The sequence below is a fragment of the Giraffa tippelskirchi genome, chromosome 11 (assembly GCF_054371585.1).
Source record: "Giraffa tippelskirchi isolate mGirTip1 chromosome 11, T2T-mGirTip1v1.2.pri, whole genome shotgun sequence".
Taxonomy (NCBI): Eukaryota; Metazoa; Chordata; class Mammalia; order Artiodactyla; family Giraffidae; genus Giraffa; species Giraffa tippelskirchi.
The window spans coordinates 128,720,320-128,747,334 of record NC_137285.1 but is presented as its reverse complement, the minus strand read 5'-3'; the positions used below and the strand labels follow the sequence as shown (position 1 = coordinate 128,747,334).

Here is a 27,015-nt window from a genome sequence, read left to right as displayed (position 1 = left end):
GCATCCTGTGTCCCATCTGGCCTTGACCCCATCACTGGTCCAAGAATTAAGTCTCTATGTATGTCTTAACTCTATAAACAACTAGGACTGCAATTTTGCCCAAGTGTATTAAAAAGGAAATGCTTGATTTATGTCTTAAAATGAAACCACATATCTATATGAATTGCATCTTCTGTACCCTACTGCATCACACCTAATTCCTTTTCAAGAAATAAGTTTCTCTGAAAGGACTTAACCTAGAAAAACTCAGGTGGTAAGATCTGTAATTTTGCATAAATGTATTAAAAGAGAAATCTTATGATTTATATTTTTAAAATATGCAATGAACACTAAGCATCGGGGTCAGCACATTAATATTTCTTGGAGAAAAACCATAGCAATATTTGAGCTCATCAAGCATCATCGACAGTGATATTTTCTGTATGTTTTCCAGGAAATGCAAAGCTTAGCTCAGTGCCACTGGTTACATCATATATAAATAAGCCAAAAACACTCTTTTTGCACTCACTGTAAATGTTTTCTCATTATATTTATTTCAGCAATTTGACATTTATAGCCAGTATCCTTCAGCCACATCACAGGATGACTTTTGGAAATGCCACTGTCTCCAAAAAATAAAAGGAAAGGAAAATTTTCCTCTCTTCTACCTACTGACTGTGAAATTTGGATCATTTTCAAAAGAAAAAAGTTTGTATCCCAAAGTGATACTTTGTTTGTGTCACCTGAGTCCCCTGTATACTGTGTTTTATGAGTGTAACAATGTCCAGGGAAAAAAACCTGAATAATTAGTTATGCAGGAAACCCTTGTATTACAGCTGTGGTAAAGGCTTCCAAGGAAATGTTCAGCGTATAAGAACAATGTATGGTAGACAAGAGACGGAGGAAGAAAGATAGCTACTTGGGACTGACAGACGGTAGTAGTTGCTGACCTCTCCTAATGTGGAATAGAGTAAGGAGACCCTCTCTGTGATACATTTTTGCTACTGGTGTACCAGAGGAAAATAAAGGAAATCTTTGAGCAAGGAGAGTGAAACAAGTGCAGATGCTGTCTGACTATCAAAAATCCCAGGGGCCTCTTCAGTAAGGGTTGCAATGCTTCTCCTGGACCACGTGATCCAAACACTGTTGCTTAAAGTAGGATCCATGGACCACCTACCGCCTGTTCCCTGGGATGCTTGTCAAATATCAACACTCCAAGACCTGAGTCCAGATGGGTGTGTATTGGGAGTCAGCATTCTAAACAAGCTTCCCAGTGATTTTTACATGCTCCATGATTTGAGAAATTTAGCACTTATGTCTATTAGACCCTCAAATGACCTTTGCATCCTTTCACTTTGGTCTCTGAATCAATTCTGGGATAGCTTCACAGAAAAAGGAGAGTAAAGCCATTGGTAGGATATCTGGAAGCAGCAAAGAGCCAACCTAATTCTCCATGAAATTAAAATCTTCACGGTATGGAAAAATAGAAAGAGACCTGAATGGGAAATCAAAATTCAGGTTTGAACTCTGGCTCTGTCACTTACTTTATATGATCATGGAAAGTAATTTCTCCTCTTGCATTCTATTTGCTTGTTAATAAGATGATCAGAATTTTCCCGACTTCAGTCAATGAAGTATCACCTTGAAAACAGTGTCACTTATGCTATTAGAAATAGCTTTCTTCTAATGGTTATTAAGTTTAATTAGCAAAAGGAACTTTACATCATTATCATAAACAGAAGCTCAATTATCACTATAATTAGAAAGTCATAAGTATAAAATATATAACAATTAAAAATTAAAACATCTATCCCAGAAGCTCTAAAATAATCAAATCTACTTTTAATATTATTGTTACCATACTTGGGGAAGCAGTTAATTAAATGCTATTTAAGAGCATTTTCTGTTTTATAAACCTAAGTACGTATTGGAGTATCAAGCAAATGGTTATTTCATTATTTCTGAGAGAAAAAAATGTTTACATTTGAGAAGACAGTTCTGAAAAATCATCCTTGAGCTGATTAGAAAGCAGAGACATTACTTTGCCAACAAAGGTCCACCTAGTCAAAGCTATGGTTTTTCCAGTAGTCATGTATGGATGTGAGCATTGGAATCTAAAGAAAGCTGAGCGCCAAAGAATTTATGATTTTGAACTGGTATTGGAGAAGACTCTTGAGAGTCCCTTGGACTGCAAGGAGATCCAACCAGTCCATCCTAAAGGAGATCAGTCCTGAATATTCATTGGAAGGATTGATGCTGAAGCTGAAACTCCAATACTTTGGCCACTTGATGTGAAGAATTGACTCATTGGAAAAGCCCCTGATGCTGGAAAAGATTGAAGGCAGGAGGAGAAGGGGACGACAGAAGATGAGATGGTTGGATAGCATCACTGACTTAATGGTCATGAGTTTGAGTAAACTCTGGGAATTGATGATGGATAGGGAAGCCTGACGTGCTGCAGTCCATGGGGTTGCAAAGAGTCAGACACGACTGAGTGACTGAACTGAACTGAAGGTGTACAACATGTGGACTTGATACACTTCTATGTTGCAATGTAATTACCACCATAGTGTTACCTAACACATCCATCATATCACACAATTACCATTTATTTCTGTAGTGAGAACATTTATAATCTAATCTTCTAACATCTTTCAAGTATATGATAATAATATGGTACTGTTATCTATACTCAGGCTTCCCTGGTAGATCAGCTGGTAAAGAATCTGCCTGCAATGCAGGATACCCCAATTTGATTCCTGGGTTGGGAACATCCCCTGGAGAAGGGATAGGCTACCCACTTCAGTATTCTTGGGCTTCCCTGGTGGTTCAGATGGTAAAGAACCCACCTGCAATGTGGGAGACCTGGGTTCAATCCCTGGCTTGGGAAGATCCTCTGGAGGAGGGCATGGCAACTCACTCCAGTATACTTGCCTGGAGAATCCCCATGGACAGAGGAGCTTGGTGGGCTACAGTCCATGGGGTTACAAAGAGTCAGGCATAACTGGACGACTAAGCACACACCTCTATACTCACAACACTGTGCATTAGATCTTCAGAATTTATTCATCTTCTAATTGGAAGTTTATACTCTTTGATCCACATTTCCTCATTCCTTCACCCTCCCAGTCCCTAGTAATGCTCTACTCTCTCAGCATTATTTACTACAGCTGAAATATGGAAATAATGAGTGTTCATCAAAAGTTGAATGTATAAAAACACACAGAGAAAGGACTGTTATTCAGTAATGCTGCTGCTGCTGCTAAGTTGCTTCAGTCGTGTCCGACTCTGTGCGACCCCATAGACAGCAGCCCACCAGTCTTCCCCGTCCCTGGGATTCTCCAGGCAAGAACACTGGAGTGGGTTTCCATTTCCTTCTCCAAGGCATGAAAGTGAAAAGTGAAAGTGAAGTCATTCAGTCGTGTCCAACTCTTAGCGACCCCATGGATGGCAGCCTACCAGGCTCCTCCATCCATGGGATTTTCCAGGCAAAAATACTGCAGTGGGGTGCCATTGCCTTCTCTGATTCAGTAATGAGAAAGAAGAAAATCCTGCCATTGACAACAATGTGAATGGCTCTTGAGAGCATTATGTTAAGTGAAATAAGTCAGATAGAGAAAGCCAAATACTGTATGATATCATTTATATGTACAATCTAAAATAGCCAAATGTTTAGAAATGTAGAGTATAATGAGAGAGTACCATATTATTATTATATATAGAGAATAATTTCTCCTGAGGGCAGACCTTGTTAAGAGAAACAGAAATTTCTGGCATATTTTAAATGATTCCTTTCCCCTCCTACTGCAGGAAGAGCAGGGGATATTTCTCTGATATTCACTATGAGAATGTGTAGAGCTCCTGAAGGTAAAACTCACAAAAATGTGAAGGCCCCCCTATGATTGGGGCTCCCTAGAGCTTTGCCCTTTTAGACTTGTCCAAATTGAGTCTTCAGCAATTTGTCAATTCAGTTCAGTTCAGTCCCTCAATTATGTCTGACTCTTTGCAACCCTGTAGACTATAGCATGCCAGGCTTCCCTGTCCATCATCAGCTCCCAAAGCTTGCTCAAATTCATGCCCATCAAGTTGGTGATGCCATCCAACCATCTCATCCTCTGTCTTCCCCTTTTCCTTCTGCCTTCCATCTTTCCCAGCATCAGGGTCTTTTCCAATGAGTCAGTTCTTCCAATCAGGTGGCCAAAGTATTGGAGTTTCAGCTTCAGCATCAGTCCTTCCAATGATTTCCTTTAGGATGGACTGGTTGGATCTCCTTGCTGTCCAAGGGACTCTCAAGAGTCTTCTCCAACACCACAGTTCAAAAGCATCTATTCTTCAGCTCTCAGCTTTCTTCATAGTCCAACTCTCACATCCATACATGACTACTGGAAAAACCATAGCCTTGACTAAATGGACCTTTGTTGGTAAAGTAATGTCTCTGCTTTTTAATAAGCTGTCTAGGTTGGTCATAGGTTTTCTTGCAAGGAGCAAGCATCTTTTAATTTCATGGCTGCAGTCACCATCTGCAGTGATTTTGAAGCCCCCCAAATAAAGTCTGTCACTGTTTCCATTGTTTCCCCATCTATTTGCCATGAAGTGATGGGACCAAATGCCATGATCTTAGTTTTCTGAATGTATAAAGACCAATGTACTTGTCAATTATAAATTAGGTTTTCCTACCCTGGCACTGGTCCTGTGGAAGTTTCTGCTCTGATAAGTTGTGATTCTCTGTATTTGCTTGTTTGTCTCTAGAGTTTGGGGGCAGCAGTTTGCCCTGTGGCCTCACTTGTTTGACAGATCTAGTGAGTGTTATTGGTTTTTCAGTTTGTTTAGCTTTTACTTGTTAGGATGGAGCAAGGACCTTGAAGTTCCTTGCATGCTGGTATGGAAACTGGAAATTCTGCGCTGGGATGTTTTAAATTGGTGAATGGGACTGATCCTGGAAGGAAATGAAAAAGCTTTTGAAGCTAAAATTGGATATATGCATAGATAACATGTATTATACAAGTGCAAGACAGAAAATACATGAGGTCTTGCCTGGCATAAAAACTGAGGTTTTTCTAGATGACTGAGATTCTGGGGAAGTGATGTAGTTTCATCAAAGATGTAAAGTGGAGAGTACTCATATGCCCTAGCTTCACTCACTTATTCCACAAATACTGATATACTGGGGATACACAGATGAAAATATCTCTGTCTATAGGGTTTGTAACTTATTGGCACTGTTGGTGGGCTACTCAGCTTCTAGACTCATGGCCTTCCTCTCCTTCTTCACGGGTACCGCCTTACTTGCCGTGTCAGAGCCCTTACTCCTTTTGCTCTGTCTGCTCTGCTCTCCTTGCCTGCTTCCCCTTCCCCTAGATAAATCTCTCTAGAGACAGACAAGGGAAGACACTGATGGTTGCCAATCTGTCAACTAATCTTCATCTTCATCATGATGTTTTAGTTATTTGCTCTTCTCCACACAACGTGTGCGCCAGTGAAGGAGACTACTTCCCAGCCAGAGGGCAGATCCTGACTCACTGAAGTTAAACATGGAAATTCCATTTTCTTTTGTCAAAAATCAGTTTAAGAGAGTTTATGTGACAGAGTTGTGGTTGAGAAGACATGAAATCTTGGAGGACGGGTTCTAAGAATGGTTTCTTTGCTTCCAAGAAACAGATGCAGGAGATGTCAGAATTTTTATTCCCTTCCACACAGTCATGTCTGAATATGATGCCTAGAACTCTTGCAGCCATTTTAGCAGCTTGAGGATGATGCACACACATGAAGTAAGGCAGAAGCAAGAGAGCTACAGAGGAGTGGGACTGAGGAAATGTGATGTGGGGAGCCTGCCTCATTCTGGGACTGAAAGCTTTGTGAAGATAAAAATGTCTTTATTGTTAGATTAGGAGTTTCTGTTGATTGAAGTCAAAACTGTTATTATTGTATATCATTCTTCATCAAACAGCTCAAAAGTCGATTCCTCAGGGAAGGCTGAACACCACTCCCCTCATATTAGTTCTGTTCTCTTACTTCATGCTTTTGTAGCTTCTTAGACTTTTCATATAGAACATTTATCACAAGTTTTAATCATTTACTTCTGTGATTACTTGATCAATGCCTGATATTACCATTAGACAATTAGCTCTATGAGGACCCTTGTGTCTGTCTTGTTCACCACTGTATTACCAGTGCCCTGAATAATATCTGACATGTTGTAGGTACTTGTGAATATTACTAGAATAAATAGATGAATATACAAACATCTATACTGTTCATGGGGTTCTCAAGGCAAGAATACTGAAGTGGTTTGCCATTCCCTTCTCCAGTGGACATGTTTTGTCTTTTTTGCCTTTTTGAGAGTGAAAAAACTGGCTTAAAGCTCAACATTCAAAAAACTAAGTTCATGGCATCCAGTCCCATCATTTTATGGCAAATAGATGGGGAAACAATAGAAACAGTGACAAACTTTATTTTCTTGGGCTCCAAAATCACTGTGGACAATGACTACAGCCATGAAATTAAAAGACACTTGCTCCTTGGAAGAAAAGCTATGACCAACCTAGATAGCTTATTAAAAAGCAGAGACATCACTTTGCTGACAAAGTCTGTATGGTCAGAGCTGTGGTTTTTCCAGTAGTCATGTACGGATGCGTTTGAACTGTGGTGTTGGAGAAGACTCTTGAGAATCTCTTGGACTGCAAGGAGACCAAACCAGTCCATCCTGAAGGAAATCAACCATGAATATTCATTATAAGGACTGATGCTGAAGCTCCAATACTTTGACCATCTGATGGGAAGAGCTGACTCATTGGAAAGATTGAAGGCAGGAGGAGAAGGGGATGACAGAGGATAAGATGGTTGGATGGAATCATCAACTCAATGGACATGAGTTTGAGCAAGCTCTGGGAAACAGTGAAGAAGAGGGAAGCCTGGCATGCTGCAGTCCATGGAGTTGCAAAGAGCTGGACACGACTTAGTGACTGAGGAGCAACAAAACAAACATTTATGTAAAGCTCAATGGGAGCCAGGGGAAAGAGTTTGTAAGCCTGACTGAGAGAATCAGGGAAGGAGTCACAAGAGAGGTAAAACTTACATTAAATTTTGAAGGAGGAAGATGAATTTTGCAAGCCTAAAAGTTGGTAGGGAAGAGTGGTCCAGACAGTGGGGAAGTATGTGCAGAGACACAGAGGTATGTTATAAGCCATTACGTCCAAATGAATCAAACTTTAGTTGCAAGAACTTTTGGTTCAAATCTATTCTCAAAATGATATTTAACAACACAAAAGGGTATTTTTATTCATAAAATCTCTCCTCTTTCTTAATTTAAATTCCTAGACAGAGAAATTACCTTCAGTGTCCATCAGCTTTTCCATGGATTTCCTCTTTTTGCATAAATTCCCACCAACGAAACTAATTTATTCACCTTTTAATGGTCCGTTAGGGGGAGAAATAAAGACCAACGAAGATATCTTGTGACATGTCATTCTGGTGACCTGTGGAGTTATTCCGATTAACCAGCCAAGACGCTAATATTCTACAAATCAAATCAGAGAAATAGAACAGACCGTAAGAGTCCACACTGCCAAATGGGGGTAAATTCTAATCCAAGTTACATCAGATCTATTATGAGTTTGGAGGAAAGTCAAATCTTTAGACTATTATATCCAGGAAACCTAGTCATCTTCCATCGGCACCAGCTGCTGCAGCCCATAATATGTCATGTCCTATATAACACTTCAGAAATTGTTGCAACAGTATCCAATCCTCTGTCCTTTCTTTCCAGGGCAGAAATAATTTTTCAACAGAGAAGGAAACAGCCAGTCTGTAGGATGCTGGTTTGGAATGCTGTCTTCTAGTGACAAAATACAATATGTAAGTGGTCTAGCTGATTTTGAATATAAGCCACCACTGATTCTTTATGTTCAGGATGAAACTAGTTCCACAAACTAGGCCAATATCATTTGTTTATCATCATACCATGAGGCTTGTAATTTTGGTCACAATCACTAAATGTCTCCAGGAAAGCAAGTAATGATTTCATCCACTTTCAGATACTTTCCAAATGCAGATCTCCAGTCCAGGTGTCTGTCCTGAGCTGTATGTATATATAGAGCCAATGGCCAAGTAGATCAGCTCAAGGGCAATCCAAGTTCAGTCTGTTCAAAGCTGTATTCATTGTCTTGCCCACAAACTTGCTTCTGCTCTTGTGGCTTGTCTCCTTAAGGATGGAATCACAGTTAACTCATTTTCTTAACTAGAAACCCGGCAGGCATTTTGAACATCTCCTTCATTCTTGCAGAGAGGCATCAAGTTCTCTAGATTTAGCCTGCTAAGTATCTCTCCATTCCCTCTCCCAGCATTCTAACTCAGTCCTTCTTAATCTCTCATCCAGCTTCCTACAGTAAGCAGATTTATAACCTCATAAGTAGATTTATAGCTTCTAGCCTTGCTCATTTACAATTTCCTCTACAGCGTAGCCAGATGGATCTTTAAAAAATGAATATCTGACCAAGGCACTCTATTGTTAAAAAAATACCTTTAAGTGGCTCCTCGTTGCTTTCAAGATAAAATGTCAACTCTTTAGTGCAACATTCATTTTGATGTTTCATGACTTGGTCCTTATCTCTGTCTCTGGCATCATATATCTTGTCTCATCCTTGTCTATTCTCTCTCTCTACAAACTCTGTTATTATAACTAACAATAGTTACCATTTATTGAGTACTTACCCTCACTTACTGCTGCTGCTACTGCTAGCAGTAGCAGTTAGCATTGAGTACTTACCCTCACTTAGGAACCATGCTAAATGCTTTACATTTATATTTTCTAAACTTCTCTGATGATGTCTATCACCTGGGATCTTTGCTAAAGATACAGTTCTTGGTTCTCAGCCCAGATCCATTGAATCATAGCCTTCACAGAATGAGACTGGGAAGTAGTATTAAAGGCATACACACAAACATGACTCTAATCATCCGAGAAGTTTGAGAAAATTCTGCTCTCCGTGAACTTGTATTTAATCCACATATAAATTTAATGAGATAACTATTCTTAGTCTCATTTATGTATAGAAATCTGAGGCTTAAGGGAAGAAGTTGTTTGTTCAAAGACACATAGTTAACTGATTATTATTATTACTCTTTGAACCTAGGCATCCAAACCCAGGATTTACACCATTTCTATGCTCTGCTCTTTTTTACTTGTAAATCAGCATATGCACTGTGATCACTCTCATTTCTCTGCCTTTTCTACCTTTTGAGCTGGAAAGTAATTTTCCTGTCTTTGCCAGGAAAACTACTGCTAACCCTCATTCAACTCAGACTGAAGCTTTCGTTAACCTCTCCAATCTTGGATGCTTTCCTATGAACCATTCTGTTAATATAACACATCATCATCTACATCCTTATCTGTTCCCCTACCAGACCATAAGTAGGTACATCCCAAGTCCTTCTATGTCTTTAATCTAGCAGTGTGCCTGACATATACCAGGTATGTGATTAAATATCTGTCAAATGAATAAAAGCATGACAAGTCACCTTAGTGTTGCAAGTGCCTGGAGTTTAGATTTTGTAAGTGGATGGACCTAGGGTTACTCATGAAATGTATTTGTTTTTAGGTATTGAATGCTGCCCCTTCAGTTTGAGCCATGCCCCTATTGAACTTGCCTATTTTCATTCTAGGAGCTTCTTAGGAGAAATGGCATTGAGAACCTGGCCCACTCCCTTTGGAGTGTGGAAAAGTCAAACATGTGTGGTGTACCATAGTAGCCCCATCAAGACCAGATGATTGGGAAAGGGCAATGAACACACCAGAAAGGGCCAGCGTTACAAGGGAAAGAGGAGACTGGGCTGGTGATGTGGACTTAATACCAGAGTTCAGAAAACAGAGGGCTGTGCTGACATGGGCCTCAGGCACTTTTCACCCAGGTTCTCAGTGCCATCAGCACAGTGTGAGTGTGAAACTCATGGATGGAAGTAATATTTTCATTCAGTTATAAACTGACAGGTAGAGCTCTACAGCAGTGGCAGTGATTAAGACTTTCAGAGTAGGAGGCTTGATTAGGGCCCCAAGTGTATAGACTAAAAATCTATATACTACCAGGATTTCAGCAAATGGAAATGCCAAGACTCCTTTTTTCAGGAGACATGGATAAGGACTCGGCACAGTAGGCATACTCAACAGGCACAACAGCTTTCATGACTGGTGGTGACACCTGTGTTCCACCACTGGGGACAAGGCAGTGGCCATAGAGGAAGCCAAGACCAGCAGGTAAAGCTGTCCACAGGTGAACAGACATCATGTTCATTTATGAGTGTTGCATGCATCTTGGTTCTACCTTTACTAGTTCTTAGTTGAAGGAAAGAAGTGAAGGGAACAGATCAACAGACAGGGGTATGCTATCCTAGCAGTCCTTAGGAGTATTTATTTGGGGCAAGAGAAACTTTGTAAGGGCAGGGGACTATATTTTCTTTTAATTTGACATATTCTTGGGTTTGATGTCATAATTTAGGTATTACAAGAAAAGCTTAGCTCACCAGGTTGGTGAGGGCTGGAAATTTGGGTCACAGAATTCGGTAATAAAAGTAAACAAAGAGATCTTTGAAAATATGATCCCAATATGCTATGCTGGGGAAAATAGCATTCCCAAGCATGCTAAAGACAGTTATATGCAGTCACGAAAAACGAGACCCAACAGGCAACAGAGCAGAAACATGTTTTATTTGAGAAGTTTTATTTGAACCACAAACTTTATTTGAAACAAAGCTTTATTCAAAAGAAGCCTTATTTGAAGAGAGAATTTGGTTTAGTACAAAATTATTTGAGGGCATTCTGGAGACTCTCACAGATGGGCAAAAGAAATTCGATCATACATGCATCTGGACAGAAGAAATGCTTTATTTGGAAAAGAGAGAACATGGCTACAACATCTAAAACGTTGGCGTTGTATACGATTACAAAGAAAAGAGAACTCTTGTGAGAAAGATGACATGTTCAGTGTTAAAGAGATTAATACATAACTGAGATGGCTCATGGTCTGTGAAGACAAATAACCTTGTCATATCTTGTAAAATACAGTCATTGGAATCTTACTGAAGTTGGCAACAGGAGAGTCAGTTTCTATTCTGAACACTCTGCCTTAAGATACGTAGCCTTGACATGACCACATCCCAGTCAGCATAAGCGCCTTCTAGATGGCGGGATATCTCAGTTCCGGCTTCGTAGCTTCGTCGGCCATGAAGTAAGCGCCAATTATCAAAGGTAATCACATCACCTAGACAAAAGATTTTTTATAATATGAATATAATCTTATGTGTAAATGATTTGCTGAGCTAGAAAATGTGAAATGCAAAAATAGCACTGCCACGTGGTTCACATCAAGAAACAATATGTTTACTTCTTTACATAAAATTACATATTTGCTTTTTCATACAAATCAGACCACTAGATGCTGATTGCTTTAGGCCTTTTGACATCTGAACTACACAGACTGTCAGGCCCCTGTAGACACGTCTTTAATTCTTAGTTAAACTATTATCTCTATGCAAAACTTCTGAATTGTTCTTCCTGATTGTTACTTATCTCCTACTCAGAAGTATTTTCTTTAAATTGAAATATAGTTAATTTACAATGTTATGTTAATTTCTGCTATACAGCAAAGTGATTCAGTTATACATATACATACATTCGTTTTTATATTTTTCCCATTATGGTTTATCAAAAGATATAGCAGAATTCCCTGTGCTATAGAGTAGGACCTTTTTGTTTATATATTCTATATATAATAGTTTGCATCTGCTAACCCCCACATCCCACCCCATCTCCCCCCGACCTTGGCAACCACAAGTCTGTTCTCTATGTCAGAGAGTCTCTTTCTCTTTCATAAACAGGTTCATTTGGCCATATTTTGGATTCTGCATACAAGTGATATCATATGATATTTGTCTTTCTCTTTCTGACTTAAGAAATGCTTATTTCTAGTTTAACAGCTTTAGATAATTATAAGGATAGTGACATTCTTGGTTTGTCTTTTATGTTCTTAGTATTTATGTACGTTATTTCTAAGCCTCATAAAAATCTTGAAAGGAGAGTATTATCTCATCTTTTCTTACATAGAAAACTGAAGCTCTGAGAATTTGAAGCACTTGTCAGAAGGTTTCTGCCATTAAATGGTGAAGCTTGAATTCTAACTCCTGTTTTTTGGGTATTTTTCTCCCATTGCATTTCCATTTTACATGTTACTGCTCTTAAAAATCAACATAGTGTTGACTGTGTAGCAGTGAATTTATGAAGATTCCAGTAGTACTTTACTAGATTTAAAAATCATTAAAAAAAAAAAAAGTGCAAGAGAAAAGTATCTTCTACTTGGCCCAGTCAACAGGAGGGATAAATTAGGCCTTTTATTTTAGGTATCAAAAGCCATGAGTTTCATGTCACTTTATTAAGTAGAGATGGTCCAGAGAACCCACAACGCTTTCTGCTTGTTTATCCAAGTGGCTGGAATACTTCAGTATGACTTTGTTTCAGGTAGCAATATGCCTGCCAGATCAGATAAGTGCAGTGAGTAAACATGACTCATGAACTTTAGAGTGAGAGTCATGGGGATAATTTTATCTGTTTACCAAGTTAGAAGAATTAAGGGCAAGCTCCAGTTTGTATTGATTGGCTATCAGAATAGAAAATATGTCATCAGTCTTCATATCAGATATGAGATTTTATTTGGCCTGTAGCTTGTCTTTCAACATTTATTCTTTAGGTTAGAGGTTATTAAATTTTGATGTGCTTAAGGATTACCTAGGAGTTTATTTAAGAATGAGTATTTTAAAGTCAATTTAGAGACAGGGTAGGGGCCAGAAGTCTGCTATTTAAGCAAGCTGGCTGTACACCAAGACTCTGTTGTAAGTTGTTCCACATGCCTTTTCTGAGAAAAACTGCTCTAGATACTGTGCTCAATGCTTAAGATTGAAGAAAACCCATTCTTTCAGTTGTTTGAGGAGGTGTGTTCACTGACCTGGATTCATCTTGAAAGTAAACTTGAAATCTTTACAGTTCATGAGGTCAACAAACTCCTTCAGAGCAGCATAGAAAGGCTGAACTCTCTCGACAGGTACATCAAATATTGTGTCTCTAGTTGCATTATTGAAGTTGATACGAACCACTTGGCCTTTATCATCTAATCTATTTTTCAAAGAGAAGAAGTTAAAATATAGAAGTCATGAAGTATCTATTTACATTTGTAAGGTTCATTTCATCTTGGAAGATGTTTCTGAAATAGAGTATTAAAGAATCCAAACACATGTACAGAAAATATTAAGGTTATCTGTGATGCAAAGTATTCATTGGTTTTTCATTAATTCATTTAGCAAACGTTTTTGGAAATCTTACCACCAAAGTGCCAGAATGATTCAAATTACTTCAAAATAAATGTTTCTGAGAAATATAAGTTAAAATGTTTATTTGTTTAGGAAAATGAGTTAATTCTTCCTTATATGAAAAAGAGTAGCTTTTACATATTAAAATATGTCTATGTTATAATTCATAGATCAATCAACTTATATGTTTTACCTATTGGGGTTTTAAGTATGATTTTAGTGGAGCATTATTGGGAAGAAAGATTTGTTTTTTTTAAAGCTTGAAATACTCTGTTCTAATTCAATCCCTAATTTATAGATGGGGAAACCAAGACACAGAGAAAGTAGAGTCTAGCTGGAAGTACATTCTTTGGATCTTTCCATCTATATTAACTATCTTAGTGTATAGCCTTCGAGAAGGCTGATGCTGTATTTCACTTAATGTTGTATTCTCAGCACTTACATAGAGCCTGGGCATAATAGGCAGTTAATAAATATTTCTTGCATATGTAACTGTAAATTTTTTAGTACCTTTGGAGAATACCAAAGTCTTTTGAGTAGCTTAAGAGATTCTAATATTGTGATCTCTATAGTATTTCTTAGAATGTAAATCTGACAATATAACATAATACTTTTTTTAATGTAAGAAATTACAGTTCTAAATTTAAATTTGTTGGTTATAATTAGCAAGCTATGAGCATTGTTTAGACACAGAGACAAAAGGAAGAAAAAAACTTTTTTAGTTTATTGGGAAGATGGACTTTTAGCCAGTTCTGAAATAGCAACCAACTGTATCTTTTCTTTAGTTAGAAAGAGGACAATTAGAGAAAAGCTGAAGGTGGGTAAGGATGGTGATGAAGTGCCAAGAATTACTCCTGGGTCAGCTTAGGAGGTGGTAATGTGAGCCAAGAGCTGACTGATGGGTCAAACTGAACAGACTCTGGTACACATTCCAGGGCTTGGTGACAATGATTTGGGGTCTAGATTGCACTTGGCTGGCTCCTCCACAGAGAGAACCAGCAGTATACAAAGTATGGCTACCTGGTCCCCACACTTTGTATATCAGATTGATAGTCAATCCTGTGAGCCAATGGCAAGTGTAGGTAGTCTTTTTCCAGTAGTCATGTATGGATATGAGAGTTGGACCATAAAAAAGCTGAGCACTGAAGAATTGATGCTTTTGAACTATGGTATTGGAGAAGACTCTTGGGAGTCCCTTGGACTGCAAGGAGATCCAACCAGTCCATCCTAAAGGAAATCAGTCCTGAATATTCATTGGAAGGACTGATGCTGAAGCTGAAACTCCAATACTTTGGCCACCTGATTGGAAGAACTGACTCACTGGAAAAGACTCTGATGCTGGCAAAGATTGAAGGTAGGAGAAGAAGGGGACAAGCTAGGATGAGATGGTAGGATGGCATCACCAACTCGATGGACATGAGTTTGAGTAAGCTCTGGGAGTTGGTGATGGACAGGGAGGCCTGGTGTGCTGCAGTTCATGCGGTCACAAAGAGTCGGACATGACTGAGTGACTGAACTGAACTGAATGATAAACTCTAAGAAATAGTCATTGACAGCAACTCTTTTCTAATTGAATAGACTGAAAACTACCTATTGAACCCATATAGGGAAAGAAAGTGTAAGAAAGAAACAGGTTTCAAAAAAGGCTCTTAGAACTTGAATTTATATATATTGATAAAAATACAAAAAAGACTGAATAGTCAGTGAAGTGCCCTCCCCTGCTGCCCCATCTTCTCCACATAGATAAAGGATGCTCTATAGCCTGCAGTTTGTAGCTTCATGAACAAAGAATGAAGGAAGAGGTCAGTCAGCAGAAGAGACTGTGGATCTTCAGGTTTGAGTGATACAAAGCATAGAGCTTGAGACCTTTCAATTGTTGTGTTCTTACTGCTGGTTTCAGACCCCTTTCACAGTTTCTGAGGACATTTTGCCTTTTCACCTTATCTTTAAAATTCTAGCCCAGCTCCTCCTGATACACATCCCTTCCTCTCCCCCTGCGTTATTTTCTGTGCATATAACAATGACGGACTTCCCTGGTGGCTCAGGTGGCAAAGAATCTGCCTGCAATATGGGAGACCCGGGTTTGATCCCTGGGTTGGGAAGATCCCCTGGAGGAGGGCATGGCAAGCCACTCCAGTATTCTTTTTTTTTTTCCCAGTATTCTTGCCTGGAGAATCCCCATGGACAGAGGAGCCTGGTGGGCTACAGTCCATGGGGTCACAAAGAATCGGACACGATTGACCAACTAAGCACACATAACAATGACAGCCTTTGCATCATCCTTCGTGTCACTGACAAGGGTGTTACATCACTGAAACTTCCCTTGGGACTCTTCCATCCCAGCCACTCTGCTGGTTTGTTTCTTTTTCCACTAACACAACGTACCATGGGATACTCAATGAAATCAGAATTGTGTATTTCTTGGTACATTGTATTAAGCTTTCATTTCTAAGAGTTCATCTTTTGCTCAGATGCTCAGTTGTATCCGACTCTTTGTGACCCCGTGGATTATAGCCCGACAGGCTCCTCTGTCCTTGGGGTTCTTCCACCAAGAATACTGGAGTGGGTCACCATTTCCTCCTTCAGGGGATCTTGGCGACACAGGCATGGAACTCACATCTCCTGTGTTGCCTGCATTGGCAGGTGGATTCTTTACTACTAGAGCCACCTGAGAAGCCCCTGAGAGTTCATACCTGTGGGCAAAAATAATCAATTCCTCTCCCTCTCTCTGTGTAGTACAGTCTCTGTTTCTTTTAACCCGGTGTTTACTTTCTATATGAGAAAAGAAGACACAGATTTGTTTTTTAGCATGTCATTCTGAGGATGGAAGAATGTTAGAGGAGATGTGTGCTTGGCATCATGAGGATGAACTTAAAAATGCAAAATTGGACCTTAGTAAGCAGGATATGCTGTATGTAAAAAGAGGATGAAAGGAAAGTCTTGATGCAGGATTATATGCTGTTCAGTTCAGTTCAGTCACTCATTTGTGTCCAACTCTTTGCGACCCCATGGACTGCAGCATACCAGGCTTCCCTGTCCATCACCAACTCCCAGAGCCTACCCAAACTCATGTCAGTTGCATTGGTGATGCCATCCAACCATCTCATCCTCTGTCTTCCCCTTCTCCTCCTGCCTTCAATCTTTCCCAGCATCAGAGCTTTTCCAATGAGTCAGTTCTTTGCATCAAGTGGTCAAATATTGGAGTTTCGGCTTCAGCATCAGTCCTTCCAATGAATATTCAGGACTGATTTCCAAGGGACTCTCAAGAGTCTTCTCCAACACCTCCGTTCAAAAGCATCAATTCTTCAGTGCTCAGCTTTCTTTATAGTCCAATTCTCACATCCATATGTGACTACTGGAAAAATCAGAGCTTTGACTAGATGGACCTTTGCTGGTAAAGTAATGTCTCTGCTTTTTAATATGCTGACTAGGTTTGTCATAGCTTTTCTTCCAAGGAGCAAGCGTCTTTTAATTTCATGGCTGCAGTCACCATCTGCAGTGATTTTGGAGCCCCCAAAATAAAGTCTGTCACTGTTTCCATTGTTTCCTCACCTATTTGCCATGAAGTGACGAGACTGGATGCCATGATCTTAGTTTTCTGAATGTTGAGTTTTAAGCCAACATTTTCACTCTCCTCTTTCACTTTCATCAAGAGGCTCTTTAGTTCTTCTTTGCTTTCTGCCATAAGGGTGGTGTCAGCTGTGTATCTGAGGTTATTGATATTTCTCTCAGTAATCTTGATTCTAGCTTGTATTTCATCCAGCCTGGCATTTCACATGATGCATATTAGTTAAATAACCAGGTGACAATATTTAGCCTTGACATACTCCGTTCCCGATTGGAACCAGTCTGCTGTTCCATGTCCAGCTCTAATTATTGCTTCTTGACCTGCATACAGATTTCTCAGGAGGAAGGTCAGGTGGTCTGGTATTCCCATCTCTTGAAGAATTTTCCAGAGTTGGTTGTGATCCACACAGTCAAAGCCTTTGGCATAGTCAATAAAGCAAAAGTAGATGTGTTTCTGAAACTCTTGCTTCTTTGATGATCCATCGGATGTTGGCAATTTTCTCTCTGGTTCCTCTGCCTTTTCTAACTCCAGCTTGAACATCTGGTAGTTCACAGTTCACATACTGCTGAAGCCTGGCTTGGAGAATTTTGAGCATTACTTTGCAAGTGTGTGAGATGAGTGCAGTTGTGCGGTAGTTTGAACATTCTTTGGCGTTGCCTTTCTTTGGGACTAGAATGAAAACTGACCTTTTCCAGTCCTGTGGCCACTACTGAGTTTTCCAAATTTGCTGGCATATTGAATGCAGCACTTTCACAACATCATCTTTTAGGATTTGATATAGCTCAACTGGATTCCATCACCTCCATTAGCTTTGTTCATAGTGATGCTTCCTAAGGCCCACTGACTTTTGTTCCAGGATGTCTGGCTCTAGGTGAGTGATCACACCTTTGTGGTTATCTGGGTCATGAAGATCTTTTTTGTATAATTCTTCTGTGTATTCTTGCCACCTCTTCTTAATATCTTCTGCTTCTGTTAGGTCCATACCATTTCTGTCCTTTATTGTGCCCTTCTTTGCATGAAATATTTGCTTGGTGTCTTTAATTTTCTTGAAGAGATCTCTAGTCTTTCCCATCCTATTGTTTTCCTCTATTTCTTTGCACTGATCACTGAGGAAGGCTTTCTTATCTCTCCTTGCTATTCTTTGGAACTCTGCATTCAAATGGGTATATCTTTCCTTTTCTCCTTTACCTTTAGCTTCTCTTCTTATCTCAGCTATTTGTAAGGCCTCTTCAGACAACCATTTTGCCTTTTTGCATCTCTTTTTCTTGGGAATTGTCTTGATCCCTGCCTCCTGTACAATGTCTTGAATCTCCATCCATAGCTCTTCAGGCACTCTGTCTATCAGATCTAATTCCTTGAATCTATTTGTTGCTTCCACTGTATAATTGTAAGGGATTTGATTTAGGTCATACCTGAATGGTCTAGTGGTTTTCCCTACTTTCTTCAATTTAAGTGTGAATTTGGCAATAAGGAGTTCATGATCTGAGCCACAGTCAGCTCCTGGTCTTGTTTTTGCTGACTGTATAGAGCTTCTCCATCTTTGGCTGCAAAGAATATAATCAATCTGATTTCGGTGTTGGCCATCTGGTGATGTCCATGTGTAGAGTCTTCTCTTGTGTTGTTGGAAAAGGGTGTTTGCTATGACCAGTGCGTTTTCTTGGCAAAACTCTGTTAGTCTTTGTCCTACTTTGTTTTGTACTCCAAGGCCAAATTTGCCTGTTAGTCCAGATAGCTCTTGACTTCCTCCTTTTGCATTCCAGTCCCCTTTAATGAAGAGGATATCTTTTTATATGCTGAGGAAGGGTAAAAAGCCCAATGATGGGGAATAACCAACTATATACTAGCTATGCATGCAGGACAAGCATTTAAACATAAAACAGCAACATCGTGACTGCAAACTAGCAAATGAAAAACCTCATTAATGATGCCCATAAAAGAGCCCAGTGAAGACTGGGAATCATCTCCTATAATTCAAGTGGAGTGCTGTAGATTCTCTTCATTAGTTAAAATCTTATTTTTCATTGAGAGAGATATTATGTGAATGTGTTGTGAGAATATTACTATGGTCTTGCCTACCACATCACGTTTTATGCAAGAAAATCTCATATCTTAAGAGCATCTTGCAAATGCATTATATTCCTGTCTTGCTTTGGTCATTAGAAACTCAGAGCTGAAATTAAAATCTGTCACCAGTAAATAGGTTGGATTATGAAAATGATAGCTAGCTAAAATTTATTCTGCCCTTTCTGAGTCAGGCATTGTGACAGGGCTGTCTGTATATTTTCTCTATAATTCCCACTGCAACTGTTATGTAGTAGGTGTTAACACTGGCTTCCCAGGTAGCTTAGCTGGAAAAGAATCCACCTGAAGTGCAGGAGACCCCAGTTCGATTCCTGGGTCAGGAAGTTTCCCTGCAGAAGGGATAGACTACCCACTCCAATATTCTTGGGCTTCCCTGGTGGCTCAGATGGTAAAGAATCCACCTGCAATGTGGGAGACCTGGGTTCGATCCCTGGCTTGGGAAGATCCCCTGGAGGAGGGCAAGGCAACCCACTCCAGTATTCTTGCCTGCAGAATCCCCATGGACAGAGGAGCCTGGCAGGCTACAGTTCATGGTCGCAAAGAGTCAGACACAACTGAGTGACTAAGCACAGCACAGCACAGGTATTCATATTACTCCTTTTTTTTTCTTTTTACTGACAATTATTCCTTTTTGTGGCTTAGCAAGCATAAGTCATTTGACCAACAGCAAGATAACAAGAGAAGGAGTTGTGTTCATGTGACTGGATTTGTAATCACTAGGTTGCACTGCCATAGCTTAATCGACCAATATTGTTATTTTTTAAATCACCATTATTATTTTTGTCCTGGTTATTTATTTTTTTATTGTACTGCATGATACTTAACTTTCTCAGCAGCCTCCAAGATCTTTTTGTATTAAATAGGAAATAAGCATCTCAAAAGAGTGAAAAGATTTAACCACTAGGAAAATTAACCCAAACAATCAGGGTTCTGAAACCCTTGATTAACTGAAAACTTTCTTTCATCTCCTGTTGTTAAAAACACGTTTTAAGTGAATTAATGTTAAACACTTGATATTCTCTAGGGATATCCCTGAGACCTTGATAATGACCAAATTCTGGAATTTCATTACAAAAAAAATAACAAAGCCAAATTATGATTCAGATGATGGCTATTTGGTTAACCTCACTCAATAGCTAAGTTTTTTTGTTTTTTTTTTTTTTTGCCTCTGTTCACTAGCCTTGCAGAATTTGTAATCATATTGTGTCACAACAAAATGATAATTTGTAATGGTCTTTTAAATATTTAAAACTATCATGTTAAACCTAGGAATCTTGAGAGTTATTCCTTCTCTTTTCCATTCTCGATGACTGACCTCAGATAATGTTACTTTGGACCAGGATTTATTTTTTTAAGTCTGTCTTCCTCTCAGACCTTTCATCCAATATTTCAGGGAAATATGCTGATTAAATACGCAAAAATATATCCCAAAGAGGACTTTTTTCCACACTGCTACTGTCACCACCAGGACCACGTATGTTCGAGGTACCCTCATCTCTGACCTGCAATCACATAGGAGCTCCTTAGCTGGACTTCTTATTCCTGCCCTTGGTCTCCTACACTCTATTGAGCATAGAAGCCAAGGTGATCCACTAAAAATGTAAATAACTTTATATGAATATAGATGTCTCTCTTTTGGTCAAAATCTTTCACTAAGAGTGAAAGCCAGTGTTCTTATGATGGTTAACACAGCTTTATATGAACTGACAACTGTCTGGCAACCTCTCTTAATACTCTGCCCCACAGAGTGGCTTCTTGTGGTTACTTGACCACACCAAGCATCTTCTTAGGATCATCCTAGGATCTTTGCTCTAGCTGTTTCTGGAAACTGCTCATCTTCTGGACAAACTCCCTTACTCTTAAGTTTTGCTCAAACATCACCTACTCAGTAAAGGTTGTCCTTGAAACACTATTTCAGCTCAGTTCAGTTCAGTCACTCAGTCGTGTCCAAATATTTGTGACCCCATGGACCACAGCATGCCTGGCCTCCCTGTCCATCACCAACTCCCAGAGTTTACCCAAACTCATGTCCATCGAGTCGGTGATGCCATCCAACCATCTCATCCTCTGTCATCCCCTTCTCTGCCTGCCCTCAATCTTTCCCAGCATCAGAGTCTTTTCAAATGAGTCAGCTCTTCACCATCAGGTGGCCAAAGTATTGGAGTTCAACTGAAACACTATTTAATGATACAAATTTCATCCTCCCTAAGTCTTTATGATAGGTGCCTTTTGTTTACAAACAAACATTATTTGATTGCATCCTTGTCTTAAACTGTAACACTATTTGAACAGTAAACTTTTGATTTCAAGCAACTGTTTTCCCTAACCTCTTTCTCTGTTGACACAAGTGATAGATATATATTACCTTTATGAATCTTTCTTTAAAGCTGTCAAAAATGTAGGTGTATACCATTTTAAAACATGGTTCTCTGTTTCTATTTCTAGGTTCTAAGACCTCCCTTAGTTTTAGACTAAGCCTTTAGTCTAAGTCTAGGACTCTACAGACTCCCCTAATCTGCCTTACTTTTCCTTGTTTCTTAAACACTTAAAATATCTTAACATTCATTTCAATTTCCTCATTTATTTAAAAAATTTCTAATTCTCCCCTCCCCCATTAGTAAGTAAGCTTCATGAGGACAGGAAACTGTTTTGTTTACCAATGTGTCCCATGTACCAACAAGAGTGAAAGGCCTCAATAAATATTTGTTGAATGAATAAATGATGATCACATGTGTATTTAAGAAAGCTGAGTTAGTATGTTGGGGATTTGATTATTTATTAAATGAGTTTATTTCATATTGTTTGGTTATTTCTCCTAAAAGAAGAATACAAACTCAATTATAAAATTGAAACACCTCAAAATTCATTAAGATCAGGTTAAATCAAATATGTCCTAGAAAAACAATGTAGGGTAATTCCCAAATAAGAGGATACATGTGTGGCCTTTGTAGATACTCTCTTATGAAATAATGCTAAACGAAAAATGAACACAAAAGTTCTGTGTAGCGAACATATGATTTTTTTGGCATCCATCTGGGGAGATGTTATTGGTTCTTTCTCTGCCCTTGTGGTTCAGATGAGGCTGACTTTTCTTTGGAAATGAACGTGTGATCCAGGCACAGCCAATCAGAATTCTCTGACTTCCTAGCCGTGGTGATTCTTCCAGGATAGACTTAAACATATTCTGGGCAGCGAGTCTACATCTTTGCTATAGCTATTGGAAAATAAGTATTTTCTGTGTGCTGTCATTACCAGCTCTAAGGACAATGAAAACTTGGAGCTTCTATTGATTATCTTAAAACTAAAGCCAACACAGAGGATGTGTTGGCTAAGAGGTGAAGGAAAAAATAAAAGATCAGTATCAGATGATACTTTTCAACTCCTAGACTATACAGCTTGAGTTATATTCTTTCACTTCTGAAAGGGTCCTGATTAATACAATCATACTGATTATAACTGTGCAGAATTTATAGTTTAAAAATGAAGAATACATGAAGTCTTAGTTACTTATATTGATTGAGAACAGAGATTTCATGGAGGTTTTTTTTCTTTTTTATGGTGACAGTATTCTTTTTTTTTCTCCTTCATTCGAGAACTGGGCTAAACAGTTAATATAAGGTAAAGCTCAGAAGTGAATTGGATTTTTCTGTTTAAGCTTTAGGTTAATGAAGCTTTTGCTGTCAACTGTTTTATTGCGATGAGAAACTTAGAAACAGTACTTACTCTATAATTTTGTGTTTGGATTGTACAGAGAAATCACAGTAATCCACTCCAATGTCTGTAAAGTCCACGAAGGTGGAGGACAGAATCTGGAATGCTCGAGGATTTTTTTCCTTGAGCTTTTGGCATACGTTGAATCCATCTACAATTTCTGACTCACCCCCAGTGACGGTCTGCTTTATGCAGTGCAGAAGCTGAACCTAGAAATAGAAACAGAGAACCATGTTTTAAAATGGTATGCACCTACATTTTTGACAGCTTTAAAGAAAGATTCATAAAGGTAATATATATATATCACTTGTGTCAACAGAGAAAGAGGTTAGGGAAAACAGTTGCTTGAAATCAAAAGTTTACTGTTCAAATAGTGTTACAGTTTAAGACAAGGATGCAATCAAATAATGTTGGTTTGTAAACAAAAGGCACAGATCATAAGAGCAGTAGGGAGTGAGCACTTCCTGTTGGCTTTACAGAAGTGGAATTTAATTTGGGCAAAGTAGAAGGGATAAGATTTTGGATACATAGACTAGAACAGTGAGAGCAAATCACTTGGCAGTGTTGATGGGTGTGCAAAAACACACACTTCACGGGGTCTCAAAATATCTGGCTTCAATAGAGGGTTACAACTGGAAATAGTAATCCACTTGGAAAGGTAATTTGGGATCTAGTCAGGGAAGTCTTGAATGTCAGATGAAAGACTGGACTTTCTTGTGCACAGAGAGGAATTGTTAAAGGCTTTTGGATATGGAAATAGTGTAGTCAAGACTGAGTTGAAAATTATTAGTCCAGTGGTGTTAACAAGGGATACAATTTTTTAAGGGAGAAACTTGTAAGAGAGTAACTACTTGAGAATCTAATGCAGTGAAAGTGAAAGTCACTCATTCGTGTCCAGCTCTTTGCGACCACATGGACTATACAGTCCGTGGAATTCTCCAGGCCAGAATACTGGAGTGGGTAGCCTTTCCCTTTTCCAGGGGATCTTCCCAACCCAGGGATCAAATCTAGGTCTCCTGCATTGCAGGCAGATTCTTTACCAGCTGAGCCACAAGGGAAGCCCAAGTCACAAGAGAGGTAGTTCAAGTATAATGATAAAGGATGAGGTAGGATGAGGCTGTGAGGATGAATAAGCCCAAGAAATAGTGGGAATGAGAAACCAAAAGGATGGTAAGTGTTAATTACTTTTACGAAGATTTATAGAAAAAAGCTTAATATGATTTCATTTTGGAAAGCTAAATGTGGTAATATTTTAAATAATATTCTTTTGAATGGAGTTATTTTCCTTGGTTACGTGATTCCTTTTAGTAAGTCAGCATGGGTGGGTGATTTTGAATACCTAAATTTAGACTGTGATTTTCTGCATAAAGAAACTAATACTCTTCAGCTGTGAAAACTTCCTCCTTCATGAAATAAAAATAAAAACCAGTGTCTGACAGTTTTTATAGAGAGAAAGAGGCAAATAACGATCAAATACACAGACTAAGGGAATACTAGTATAAGGGGAGAAAATATCCATTTAACTTGGCTAACTCTGAAGATTGCTAGGGCAGGTGCTGCCCATTAGAACTTTCTGTGCTGATGGAAATGTTCTTCCATGAGCCCAATGTAGTCATCCCTAGTCCTGTATGTGTACTGTGCACATGAAATGTGGTTAGTTTGTCTGAGAAACTTAACTTTAAACTTTATTTAATCTTAGCTAGTTTAAAATACAACTTAATCCTGGATGACTAGTGTCTACTGTATTGGATAGTGCAGATCTAAAATGCAAATCTTTTTTTAAAATTTTAATTTTTAAAATTTAATTTTTATTTTATATTGGAGTATAATTGATTTTACAATGTTGTGTTAGTTTCAGGTGTACAGCTAAGTAACTCAATTACACATATACATGTATCCATTCTTTTTCATATTCTTTCCCCATGTAGATTATTATAGAACATGATGAATGTTTACAGGTTTTTTTTCCCCCCAAAAGAATATTCTATCTTTTTTACTCTCCTTCTGCCAGCAAGCCACTCCCTCTGCCTGGAATGCCTGCCCCTAATCTGTGCCTGACTGATCTTAGAACTTCAGAAACTAGTTCACTTCTTCCCTGAACAGCCCCCATTCTGCATGACCCAGACAGCATTTGGTATCTGTGTTTGTTCAGGAAGCTCTTGCCCTGGTGCTGATTCTGCTCTTTTGGAACAGGATCTCCTCTGGTCCATCCCTTTGTAAACTGTGAGCTCCTGGAGGGCAGAAACAATATTCCCTACTCTCCTTTGACTCCTACAGAGTGCCTCATCCGTAATAGATAAACAATGAACGTGTGTTGAAACAAACCAAATGTGTCAGTTTGAAAAGGCCACACATGACTTCTCCCAACGTGTGGCTGTAAGAAATCCTGCCTCCTTCCAAAACCATACAAAAGTTCTCACTATTTAAAATCTAATATACACTTGGTCTTAAATTATGGTGTTGGGCTAAGGGAGAAGGAGGAGACAGAGGATGAGATGGTTGGATGGCAACATCGACTCAATGGACATGAGTTTGAGCAAACTCCGGGAGATAGTGAAGGCCAGGGAAGCCTAGCATGCTGCAGTCCCTGGGGTCCCAAAGAGTCAAACACGATGGAGTGACTGGACAACAAACGCATATGTATTCATTCCCTACAACAGTCCTTAGAATTTGATAATTTCATCTCCATGCTGTAGAGGAAGAAACTGGGACTCAGTTGTAAAAACTGGCCAGCTGGTCAGAACTCTGCTAATAGATGGCAAAACTAGTGTTCAAACCTTGGCCTTTGTGCTTCAAGTCCTCAGACAGCAAGTTCCTTCCCTGTGAAGGGAGAAGTCCCTTTATAGTACTGTTAGTAATTCATTATTGTGTGGTATGTGTGTTGTGTTTTGTAAACCTAAACTTCCATTTTTAGATTGATGACACTTCATTTTCTGCTATTGTGAGAGAACTGACCTAAATGAATAATCGCTCATCCTTAAATTGATGTCTTCTTTTTGAGCTTGAAAATATGTGCATAAACTGGCCAAGTCATTATAGAAAATCATCTCATTGCCAAAGCAATGAGGGGTGAAGCAGCATGATTAAAAAGAAGATCAAATGGAAATATCAACCTCAAGTCTCTCAAACTCCAAGAAGGCAAAGCAATAACATAACTTGGTCTGTGGTAGAATCTGTGTTCTTCAAATCCTTTTTTAGACTCTGCCATAGTGAAGTCACAGAATATTTCAAATATAAATCTTTAAAACAAAGGTCAACTGATGTCTTTTACATATGGCAAGGCCAGCTAATAATCTTCTTTTGTATATGTACATTTTAATGCAATCCTATGAAAGAAAAAAGACGATGGACCCAGACAACACTTTCATTGCACATTCAAAAGGTAAATATATGCCTGGTGTGTATAAAACCCAATTTGATGTCATGTAAGTCATTCAGAACCAAAAATATTTTCTTTTTAAATGTTACTTTATGGCAGCATGTGACTTTTGGCCCAGAGACAGTGAATGAAACATCTGTGTTTCATTAAAGATATGTCTCCTTATCCTGCCCCATGTGATTGAAATGGATCAAACTGAACTCTCAACAGGTAACTCATTATCCAGATCATTTCATCTGTACTGAAAAGAATATTGATTTATTCTATTTGTTATAAAAGAACTCAAACTTTGATTAAAAAACCTTTGAATAATTCCAAGTGGAAACAATAGCACAAGCAGGTACCTGAATTTCAATCATTATTTTACTAGAATCTAGACATTTCAGGAATCATTTTTTATTTAAAAATCTATCAGTTTATTTAGATTTGGACCTTTCACTTACTGGTAGAGATTGGTACAACTTTGTGGCATTTTAAACTTCTTTTTAGCATATTTATTAAGTCTCAATTACATCTAAGGTACTGGGCTAAGTTTTGAAATAACATGGAAGTAAAAGATTCAATTCCTGTATTTCATGTGTTTGTAATGTATGACAATGTCTATAAATAGTCAGCATGTTACAGAAATTATGGTAATTAGCAAGTCCAACTCATGATCCCTATGATGTGGTAAAAAATTTTGATGGAAGCCTTGTTTCAAGTTCAAGTTCCCTATTATTCACCCTGTGAAAGTATTTAACCATGCTGGACACCTTCATTTAACATAAAAAGACACGATTACTTCTGTTTACCTTGAAGGAATGCTAGAGGCATCAAATAAAGCAATATAAGTAAAAATGTTTTGAAAGAATATAAGATACAGAAAGTGTAATATAGAATGCTATGAAAATGTCAAACTTTATACTTCAGGAATGTTTATGAAGTCATTTGATCACTTTTCTGTAGG

General features: G+C 38.7%; 1 protein-coding gene and 1 long non-coding RNA gene across 3 annotated transcripts in view; one reads left to right on the top strand and one right to left on the bottom strand.

Moving 5' to 3' along the window:
* Positions 1 to 27,015, top strand: part of LOC145526971 (uncharacterized) — a 98,234-nt gene that overhangs the window by 14,593 nt on the left and 56,626 nt on the right. The window lies entirely within an intron of this gene.
* Positions 10,662 to 27,015, bottom strand: part of BBOX1 (gamma-butyrobetaine hydroxylase 1) — a 65,727-nt gene continuing 49,373 nt past the window's right edge. For both annotated transcript variants that reach the window (XM_081544059.1, XM_081544058.1), the window contains 3 exons: positions 22,703 to 22,899; positions 12,969 to 13,135; positions 10,662 to 11,231 (listed from right to left, as the gene is read on the bottom strand). In XM_081544059.1, the coding sequence (XP_081400185.1) occupies positions 11,071 to 11,231; positions 12,969 to 13,135; positions 22,703 to 22,899 (525 nt within the window). In that variant the 3' untranslated portion in view covers positions 10,662 to 11,070. The remainder of the gene's footprint in view (positions 11,232 to 12,968; positions 13,136 to 22,702; positions 22,900 to 27,015) is intronic.